Genomic DNA, 10,986 nt, shown 5'->3' with positions numbered 1-10,986 from the left:
TTTTTTTTTTTTTTTTTTTTTTTTTTTTGGTTTTGCATTTTGATTTTCGGGTATATATCTGGAACAATACATTTTTTATGGTTTTGCTTTGCGAATCTTGTTGAAGTTATGTTTAATTTTGGGACTATAGAATTCTTATGTTTTCTCAGCAGGTGAGATGAGGCCAGTTTTCTGTGGTAACTTTGAGTACGACACTAGGCAGAGTGACCTGGAGAGGCTCTTCAGAAAATATGGAAAGGTTGACAGGGTGGACATGAAGTCTGGTAAGCTTGGTCTGTCTTGTTAATTTCTTTTTTTTTTTTTCCATGCAGTGTGTTAAGTCCGCATAATTAGTACTCCATAGTTTAGCATTGCAGTTATTTATATTGGTTTGCTTTGTTCATTGATCATTGATGACTGGCGAGAGTGGATTGAGTTTTAACTTTAAGCACACTGGCTCCTTTCATAGTATCAAATTACTGCATCTTTGAAAGATTTTATATGCAACTTGGTGGTTTTTGTTAGCTCAATGTAATAGTTCCATTTCTTTTCATTTACATGAAATGTTTTCCAAACATTGCATAATGCACCAATACATTTCCCCAAAAAAATAAATAAATTATCTGTCAATGCTGCAATGGGCATGTGTTCGCACTATGTGTTCCTTCTGTGAGTGCCAACTATGAAGGCTTCTACAACTCAGCTAGTGGAGGGCACCTTACTGCATCATTGCTTCTGATTTTTCTGGAATCCCTCTGGTACTTGTGGAGTCTGAGCAAAGTGTTGCCATTAGCAATAGGATGCTGGCAACACAATGCCTCCCATAGCTCTAATATCAAAGGGCTTAATCAAGATAATCTAAAGCTCTTGAATGGAGGTGTTTTTACTTTTTACACAAAAGGAAGTGCGAAATAAAGCCGAATTTAGTCTCCACCTGTTTTGGCCAATTATGATGCAGTGTGGCATTCAGTGTTCATTTTTTGGTAGGTAAGTTTTTTGAAGTATTTTCAGAAGTTCAGCAATGTGATCAAAGACTCGAAAGGCTAGATCTGGCCTGCAAGAGGCAGCTAAATTCCTACACAGTAGAGTATCTGCCCTCAATTCCAGATCTGCAACTTAACAACAGCAGTCTGTTGAGCTTTTCTGGGGTGTCAGGATATTGTTTAAAGGAAACCGTGTATTTTTTAAGTGTAAACCCCCATTCTCAACTGATTCTTTGGCGCAGGATTTGCAATGTCCATGCATTCATGGGTGGTGGACGGATTCTGCATTTCATTTCCTGGATGTGACAAGCATACTCTTCTTGTATAGAAGAGCTCTATGACTCATCATGGCATCACCATCATACATTTTCCCCCGTCATTAGTGCCCTCCATTCATCATCACTTTTACCCATCCTCATTGCCAGACTTGTTTCAATGCCGACCTCGAAGCTGAGGCAGCAGAATAAAATGGAGAAGGCACTCTCTTTACATTTTCCCACCATGAGACATCCACCTTTCGATTCTTGTTCCTTGACATCAATTAGTCCAATGTGCAAGGTCTGTTACTGATTTTACTGGTCTATAGTTTCTAGATTGCCAGTGGTCTTTTTTGTAATGGGATGATATGTTAGACGATTCAGACATCTGCTGGATGGATTTATTCGCCAATTGCAAAGGAGTCCTCTCATGGGAGGATTCTCAACTATTCTTTTCACATGAGTTTTTACTAAATTTTTTTATTTTCCTCTTTTGAATAGGATTTGCTTTTGTGTACATGGAAGATGAAAGAGATGGCGATGATGCTATACGGGGGCTTGATCGACTGGAATTTGGTAGGAAGGGGCGTAGGCTTCGTGTTGAGTGGTCAAAGGTAGTATAACTCTCTGTTGCAACATGTTGACTTGATCTCTTTTCATTCTACATAACTGGCCTTATGATTGTGCTGCAGGAAGAACGAGGTAGACGCCTTGAGAGTTCCAAGAGATCTTCTGGTGGTACAAGGCCTTCAAAGACTTTGTTTGTCATCAACTTTGATCCCTACCATACTAGGACAAGGGACTTAGAGAGGCACTTTGAGCCATATGGTAAAATACTCAACATAAGGATCAGAAGGAATTTCGCATTCATTCAATATGAAATGCAAGAGGATGCCACCAAAGCATTGGATGCCACGAACTTGAGGTGCGTTCCTACATTTGTTTTTCTACTTAATTGTCATTTGAGGGTAACTTAATGAGTAGGTAACTTTTCCCCAAATATTATGTTTTCCTCGTGTAATTTCTGTGTTACTTATCTGTAGTTTATTTGTTTATATGCAGTAAATTGATGGATCGTGTCATTACTGTGGAATATGCTATCAAAGATGATGATGAGCGGAGAAGTGGACATAGTCCTGATAGAACTCGTGACAGGTCTCCTAGGCGGGGTTATGATCGTGGTCGGTCTCGAAGCCCTTATGGGAGAGAGAGGGCCAGTCCTGACTATGGTCGTGGTCGAGGCCGTAGCCCCAGTCCATATCGTCGAGAAAGGGCCAGTCCTGATTATGGTCGTAGCCCTAGCGGAAGTCCAAATCACAAGGGAAGGGATTCTGAACATGCCCGTGGGCGTAGTCCAAATGTTAGGAAGGAGAGGAATTCTGGTAATGGTAGTGCCCACAGCCTGAGTCCTCGACAGGGGAGTCCTGCTCGTGACAATGGCCGTGCTAACGGTGAGCTTGAGGGGGGAAGTCCTGATTATGCTCGTGAACATAGCCCAAGTCCTCACAGAGAAAGGCAAGAGAAGTCCAGTCCTGATGACTATCGTCATGGTGGCAGCCCAAATTTAAAGCATGAAGTTATGGATGGCCCTGAATATGGGGGAGAAAGTCCACCTGAAAGATACAGGAGGTTTGCATCGTACTCTAAGAAACATACTTAATGTAACAGCTGAGCATTATACACACTAAAATTTATGTTTTTTTTCTGGTAATGCAGTGGTTCAGCCTCATCGCGAGAGAGGTCTCGTTCTTGAATATGTTGCCCAATTTTACCTGGTAGTTGGAGCATTTTCAGTTGGGCATGCCCTTGATGAAGTTGCTTTTTTACAGGAATAGCCGAGTGTTCTGGTAAAGTGTAATGCCATTTCTAAGAACTGTTGTTGAACAAATCAACATTGTAGTAGTTTCTGCGGTCACATTTCAGATGTTCTTTCATGTCATTTTATTCATGCCTCAACCAACAAACTGCATTTGATTGAATTGGTTATATATGATTCTCCTTATTTTCTCTGCGTGCGTATTCAAATTAGGTGGTGGTTTTCAAAGACGGTGCCATGGGGTTTTAAGTGAAATACGAGTGTAAAAATAAATAGATGGAATAAAGTGAGTTTTAAAAACATTGTAGTAGGTTGATGGAACTATTATGTCGTTGTTGAAGACACGTATACAAAGTTTCTCGGAAAGGAAAAGAGACTATAATCATGTTTTTAGCCTCCATTTGCTTGACATTAATTAATTTCTTGCTTATAAAATGGCTTTTGTGATGTATTTCAAATGTTGCATTATTTGTGGTCGGTACGGTTGGTTGGCTATAGGCTATAGCAGTAGTAGTTGATGAGTTGGATTTGATTTGTTGATGGTCATTAATATTGCTTTTAATGGTCTGTTTTGTCTTCTTGGATTAATATTAATAATTTTGAGTTTGCTCTTTGGGCTTATCAATGGGTCTCTCATTCTCTCAATATACATATCTCCGTCCTTTACATCATCAATTACTTGTTTGTAGCCTAATTAGCCATGTGTCACTATTACTAGGTATAATAGCTCCAAAAACACTGTATTAATTAAACACAACAAGTTTAAGACAATAGTCAACATTGTTATGAATGCTATTGAAAATAAAAATTAAAAAAAAAACTCTTTTAACTTTTTAATTGAAAAAAAATGTCAATTTATCAAATATTCTATAGATCATATAAAAATATTTAATTGGTAATAATCCGTTTATTTATTTCACATTTGACTATAATATTTATTTGAAAATGAATTGGTAGTGATCACTTCTGATTCCAAGGAATAATGATATGATTACTCATGGGCGGGTTTAACAAGCTGTTTTTACCATCTTCTGGATTCTGATCTATCTACTTACGCGTGCTATTAGTTTTAGTGGAAGACCTGCGCAAACCTTAATCCTCTCTGATCTTCACAACTGTTGCAAGCCTTAATCGTTCACATTGTTAATTTGATCAGTCCATGATATGATGCTGCGCGTCCAAATTCATTTCACTAACCCATTCTCCATAAAATAAAATTAATAAAACAACTAAAAAAATTGTGAATGATTCGAATATAATTTTTTTTTTAAACGAAAATTCCGAATTCAATCTTATAAATGAAGCAATATATTTATTAGGAGATTTCATCCTCAAAATTCAAAAAGTGTTTGATAACAGTCTGACTCTAAATTAGTGAAAGTTCAACATGACTACTTATATAATGTTATAATACCAAACAAAAACTATTTCATAAACATATAACTCAACGTGAACGGGTCATTTATTATTATTTTTTCTTTTATAATTTTATTTTGTATGATGGATAATAAAATTTAATTTTGGTTGCTATGTATTGTAGTGTTTATGAAAAAGAATTAAATATTTTGGAAACACGGTGAATGTTATTATCATCTTAATGACTATATATTTATTAAAAAAATATGGTTGCTTTTAATGAAGGCAACGTAAAGATGATAGTATGTAGGAAATTAAATGATATGATGCACATATGTGTTTAGTGGAGATAGCAATTTTCTCAACAAATTAAATTAAAAATGCAATTGAGAGTGCAGCGTTCGAAAAAAACGGCCGGGGACTTTTGACAAATTTGACGCGGTCGCCCTTCCCTTCCATTCCTTCTGTAATAATAAAAAAAAATCCCAAAAAATTCTTGCTCTAAAGAAGATCGAGATATGATGATGAGGCTATATATATTAGGCTTTCTTTTACTTGAAGTGACATTGCCAAGGTGACCGCCAAGTGTATAAATTGGACTTTATAAGGAAATTCCATGATTCAAATCTTGACTTCACTTCATGAATTACATGAAAACACTCCTATTTTTGACGCTGTCAAAACCACTCGGAGAAGTTATTTAACCAGTTTGTTTCGAAACTTCTTTTTTAAATACAACATAATATATATTGAAAATAAGTAAGCTAAGTTCGAGAATACTCTTTTTTGTTAATTACCACTCGAAAGAAAAAGGACAATAAGAAACAAAGTGTTTACCTTTCCATTAGGGTGACACCGGATTGGAATACCGTCAATTGAACTTTTATTTTATTTTACACTAACATATGATCAAAATACTAAATAGAGATCATCTTTAATGAAACTTGTATTTATGCTCATTTGTTTTGCTTTACATTATTTTGTTCCTATATATAGTTAATATCATTCAAAACTCTAAAACTAGACTCTTTAAAAAGTGATTTTAATTGTTGCGTTTTCTTTGACACTTAGTACAACACCTATATCAATAGAACCATTCAATTAAAGGCACATTATTCAAAAAAGACATGCTATTCCTTTGAACAAGCTAGTACCAAAGTATACAAATAACTCTCTTTAACATGTTCACAAGTCGTCAAGTCTTTGAATTCTAAAAGAGTCGAAGCTAAGGAAGCACCTAAAATAATTGACAAAAAAAAGGTGCAACATAACTAACTAAATTAGTCATTTAAGTTAGCAATCAATAAATGAAATTCCGAGTTGATTGGCATTAAGTTAACTTGTACACGTGTACTTTTAGAAATTTGGTGATGCTATGCTATTAAAAATTTAAAAAATAAAAAATATTGAAAATGGTCAGACGAAGGCAACCACAACTATCTCTTTAATTTTGAGAAAAAAAAATCTAGTATGTTTGCATAAGCAGCTCAACTAGTCGCAGAGGTGGAATTTGTCACAAGAGACCAATGATCGAGTCTGATAGTATGAAGCGCCTGTGGTGGCGATTCCCCCATTGTCACAAGTGAAAAAGAAACCAGGCCAGTAATTAAAATCAAGTCAAACGAATTGAAGATACCAACATATTGACTAGATTCAAATAGAGACCACCACACCATCTATGTAGTTAAAAAGTTTTTAGGGAAATTGAAAAAAAACAACTGGTTTAACTGTTTAAGTTAGTTGATGAAAGAGTAAAGGACATTTTAGTGCCCACTAAAGATTCCAAATAATTTGTACAGTAGTATGTATATGACTACTTCAATTGGAAGTATCTATCTACTAGTTAGTTTCAAAGTCTAACCGTGTAGTCTTGAGTCTTGACACGCTCGCTATAAATACCCCCCACTGCACCCCCGATTTTTCATTCATTCGTCACACTAATTAATTACTTCATTATATATATTGTTCTGATCTCTAGAAGCTAATTAAGAATGTGTAAGCCAAAGTCTTCAGCTGCTGCTGCTGCTCCACCTCTCTGCTGCAAATTTAACACCACGACAACCTCAACAGATGTTGTCGGGGACATGCAATTCCCGTCGTCCTCGTCTTCGCTCAAAATGATCCCAGAATTGGAATTTGATGAGCCACACTACATGCAGGTCCCCGACATCCCAGCAGCAGCATATGATGCGCCCCACAAAAGTAGCGCTGCCCTTGTCCTCACAGAAGTGGAGTCCATCGCCAAAATTGCTGTCCCCACCATCTTCACCGCCCTCCTCCTTTACTCGCGTTCCATCATCTCCATGCTTTTTCTCAGCCGCCTCGGTGACCTAGCCCTCGCCGGCGGATCCTTAGCTCTCGGCTTTGCTAACATCACCGGATATTCCATCCTTTCTGGTTTAGCCATGGGAATGGAACCCATCTGCGCCCAATCTTTTGGTGCCAAGAGATATAATCTCCTTGGTCTAACCTTACAAAGGTCCATTCTTTTGCTCTTTCTCACTTCACTTCCGATAGCTCTTGTTTGGGCTAACATTAAACCAATTCTCCTCTTCTGTGGTCAAGACCAGGCCATTGCCACACAAGCCCAATCTTATCTTCTATACTCCATTCCTGACCTTTTCATGCAATCTTTACTTCATCCATTGCGCATTTATCTCCGAACCCAATCCATAACTTTACCTCTAACCTTTTGCGCCGTTTTCTCTATTCTTCTTCACCTGCCCATCAATTATTTTCTGGTTACAAAACTTAGTTTGGGCGTCAAAGGAGTTGCTCTTAGCGGGGTATTCACAAACTTCAATCTTGTAGCTTCATTGATCTTATATATACTAATCTCTGGTGTATACAACAACACCTGGGAAAAAGGAAGATTATTGTCCACACAGTGCCTCAAAGGGGCAGGCTGGAAATCTTTACTGAAGTTAGCAATTCCGAGCTGCATTTCCGTGTGCCTAGAATGGTGGTGGTATGAGATCATGATTTTACTGTGCGGCCTGTTATACAACCCCAGAGCCACCGTTGCTTCAATGGGGATTCTCATTCAAACTACTTCTTTAATTTACATTTTCCCGTCTTCCCTTAGCTTCAGCGTGTCCACCAGAGTGGGGAATGAGCTGGGCGCAAGACAGCCCAGAAAGGCCAAACTGGCCGCCATTGTGGGGCTTTCGGGGAGTTTCATACTGGGTTTTGTGGCTCTGTGTTTTGCTGTGTCAGTAAGGGACGTATGGGCGAGAATGTTCACGGAGGATAAGGAGATTGTAGGGCTGACGTCTGCGGTTTTGCCGATAATTGGGCTGTGCGAGCTGGGGAACTGCCCGCAAACAACCGGGTGTGGGGTGTTAAGAGGAACAGCTAGGCCTAAAGTGGGAGCAAATATTAATCTGGGCTGTTTCTATCTGGTGGGAATGCCGGTGGCCGTGTGGCTCAGCTTCTACGGCGGTTTCGATTTCCAGGGGCTGTGGGTGGGGCTGTTGGCGGCTCAGGCATCATGCATGCTAACCATGCTTGTGGTCTTGCTTCGAACAGATTGGGAGTTTGAAGCCAAGAGATCCGTAGAGCAGACTACTACTGGAGCAGTAGTTGTAGTCATTTGGAATAATAATAATAATAATAATAATATTAATATTGGTGGTGGTGAGAGTGAAGAAGAAGAAGAAGAAGCACCAGCATTTCATGAAGAAGATGATGATGATCAAAATGTCAAACCGGAAAACAAGCTAGCTGCAGGATGATTATATTCTTTAATTTATGTTAATTAATTGAATTGCATGTGTCCAAGAGGAAGATGATCATATTCATATCCACTTTAATTTTGAACTTCACATTATATCATATCTCGGAGAAAGCTAGAATTGGATATATATGCTTAATATATTGCTAGGAATATCCACGTACTATTTTCCCGGCCTAGCTATGATATTTGATATTGTAACATAACATTAATGATCAAGATCAACTATACCCTGTGTAAAAAACTCATGTTTTTTTTTTTTCCCAAACAAATAAGTTTGTAATTTTTTTGTGTCATCAAATGGAGGGGTGATCGATCTTAACCAATAAGGTTTGTCCCTAGGGCATAATAATAGTAAAACTTCATTCCTTTAATCAATGGGTGATACACAATTATATATATATATATATATATATATATATATATATATATATATAAACCAAAGCTCATTAAATAATTTTTTATGATTAACATAAATTAATGATATTGTATTGGGAAAACCTTCTTCCCCCATAAATGTTTAAGAATTAATTAGAATATCGGCGTGTCTCTAAATGAAAACTTGAAGAAATATTTTAACATATATACATATCAATCATATATTTCGATCACATAATACAATGTAATATGCATATATTAAACAATTTGTAAGCCAAACTATGATGCAGCTTAAAAAAAAAAAACTTGCATACGCTCAAGAATATTTTTCCCATACATGAACCTTATCCAGCCCTAACTCATCCCAAAAGGTGGGAACCCTTTAAGGTTCCCAAGAATCAAGCTTGAATATTCAGTATCTAGTTAGCTAGCTAGTCAGACTTAGATGATGTGAATAATATATACAATTATAACTGCTCTATTACTCATCCAATCTGTTTTAATTAATTTCCAGGAATCTTGTTCAAAATATTCTTCTCCCAGGTTTTAAAATATTCTTTAAAAAAAAAAACTTAGGTGATCCCAGTTTTGACATACTAATACTAAGTCCACAGAACCCTGCCTCTAGAGTTACTACGGAGGTAAATCGCGAGTCGCACAACCAGCCCATCAGTCAAATCTTAGGCTGTCTTCATGTGGGCACAAGGGATCCAATAATCCAGATGTTCATCTTTGTGCCTTTTTTCTATACATGTTTCTAGTGCATTTAAGTTAGGCGACAAACTAACTACGCCAAGCTTTAGGGTTGTTTTAAAATATTTTTCTTTTTATAACACGCTGTTGATTAAGTGTGGAAGGGGTTGAATAGTAGTCTAGCTATATATTACTCCATAGTTGTTTTTTAAAGTCATTATATTAATGCCTTTAATTTGTGTCCCTTTGGTGCTCACCATCTATGTATGTATGTACCCGGCCTTTGCTAACAATGGGTGGCTCGATCAATTTTATTTAATAGACCACAAGATTCCCAACCAATTAACTACAGATAATTGAAACAAATCAAATATGTTTTTAACTACAGAGAAACTAAAATTGAGAGTATGTGTTGGATAATAATATATTAATTAGATTCCAAGTTTGATTGAAGAATAATATATATATATATATATATACACACACGCGCACAGGTGTTGGATCATAATAGCCTTTCAACAGCTCTCTTCTTCTTTAATCCTATGAGGATTGTGATTTTTACTTTGACTGGAATTTTTATTCTGAGTCCTTAGCTTCTAGAACTTTGTCTTTCTTTGTCTTTGTACTTGGCTGGGATTAGGATTTGTTTTGTTTTTGCCAATAACTTAGGACAATCATTTTTGGGCCAACAGTTGGTATTGAAGCATGAAGCCAATTCAAACTTGGGGAGTCATTTAGTACAGTACAGTATATTTTTGGTAAGAGAAAGGATAGGAACAGTTTTGAAGGGGCGGCTAGGCTAATGAGGAAGAAACTAACAAGTGAAATGCATATATGTTAAGAATAGCTAGAATAGAAGAAGGTATGGAAGTGGATTAATATTGGCACTGCACGTACTATCTAGAATTGCATAATGGCAACAACTAACGTACAGTGGCGGCAGCTATCTTCCTCCTACGCAGACAAGGGTAGACACGTACGGGGGAATTGAAGCAACGTTACGTTCCGTCAATGTTTAATTGGGTCGCCGCCGTACCACCAAACCCTAAATACAATTCCCGGGTAATGGGTGGCCGCCGGTCACCGCATACATCAACTTTTCTATCCACTGTCCAACTTAAAGCGCCACCACAAATGCTCAAACCCCATATATATATATATATATATATATATATATATATATATATATATATATATATATATATATATATATATACCCACATGCATGCATACATACATACATACATACCTATATAGGGCGCATGCATACGTCTTGTTTGTTTGTGGTGTCTTTTTAACTATACTATCTATTACAACATCATAAAATATATATATACACATTTTTAATTAATAGATATAGATCACTGAGAGGATGTATATACATATATGTTTATGTATGTGGAACCGAAAAATATAATGGAACGTGGGGGACAACACATTTTGATACTAATGTACGTACAACTAATTAAGAGACAAGAACAGCTAGCTAGGTTGGTCCAATTATACGTCCGGACTTGGACTACAGTTTTGATAATGATATAAGTATGGAGATTGTGCAGATCAACTTTGATAGATGATGTTTTACTTTCTATTTTTTTCTTGGTTTTCTTTTCTTTGAAGGGACGACCGAAGAAAGCATAATATATACTTTAAATGTGGAGCGGTATATTCTTATCGTAATCTTTTGGGTGTCCACTACTTATATACTTTGCTCAGTGTGTTTCTTCATTCCTAATTAAATGCAGATATGTAGGGTCTGATCGATCTGTATTTATTCATCCATTTACAGGT

At 36.8% G+C, this 10,986-nt stretch overlaps 2 protein-coding genes across 7 annotated transcripts in view; both read left to right on the top strand.

Moving 5' to 3' along the window:
- The window catches only part of LOC116013257 (serine/arginine-rich splicing factor RS31-like), a 4,782-nt gene extending 1,556 nt beyond the window's left edge, over positions 1-3,226 (top strand). For 2 of the 6 annotated variants that reach the window (XM_031252917.1, XM_031252916.1), the window contains exons 2-6: positions 153-263; positions 1,721-1,833; positions 1,912-2,144; positions 2,282-2,848; positions 2,936-3,226. In XM_031252917.1, the coding sequence (XP_031108777.1) occupies positions 158-263; positions 1,721-1,833; positions 1,912-2,144; positions 2,282-2,848; positions 2,936-2,972 (1,056 nt within the window). In that variant the 5' untranslated portion in view covers positions 153-157 and the 3' untranslated portion in view covers positions 2,973-3,226. The other 4 variants (XM_031252919.1, XM_031252918.1, XM_031252922.1 and 1 more) reach the window with 3 other exon arrangements.
- Positions 3,227-6,369: 3,143 nt separating this feature from the next.
- Positions 6,370-8,234, top strand: LOC116014291 (protein DETOXIFICATION 49). The gene has a single exon (XM_031254321.1). It carries the CDS (start codon positions 6,383-6,385, stop codon positions 8,123-8,125), a length of 1,743 nt encoding a protein of 580 aa, XP_031110181.1. The 5' UTR covers positions 6,370-6,382; the 3' UTR covers positions 8,126-8,234.
- The last annotated feature ends 2,752 nt before the right edge of the window (positions 8,235-10,986 follow it).

Source organism: Ipomoea triloba, chromosome 3 (assembly GCF_003576645.1).
Source record: "Ipomoea triloba cultivar NCNSP0323 chromosome 3, ASM357664v1".
Lineage (NCBI taxonomy): Eukaryota > Viridiplantae > Streptophyta > Magnoliopsida > Solanales > Convolvulaceae > Ipomoea > Ipomoea triloba.
The sequence above is the reverse complement of the archived record's forward strand: the minus strand, read 5'-3'. Positions and strand labels throughout refer to the sequence as shown.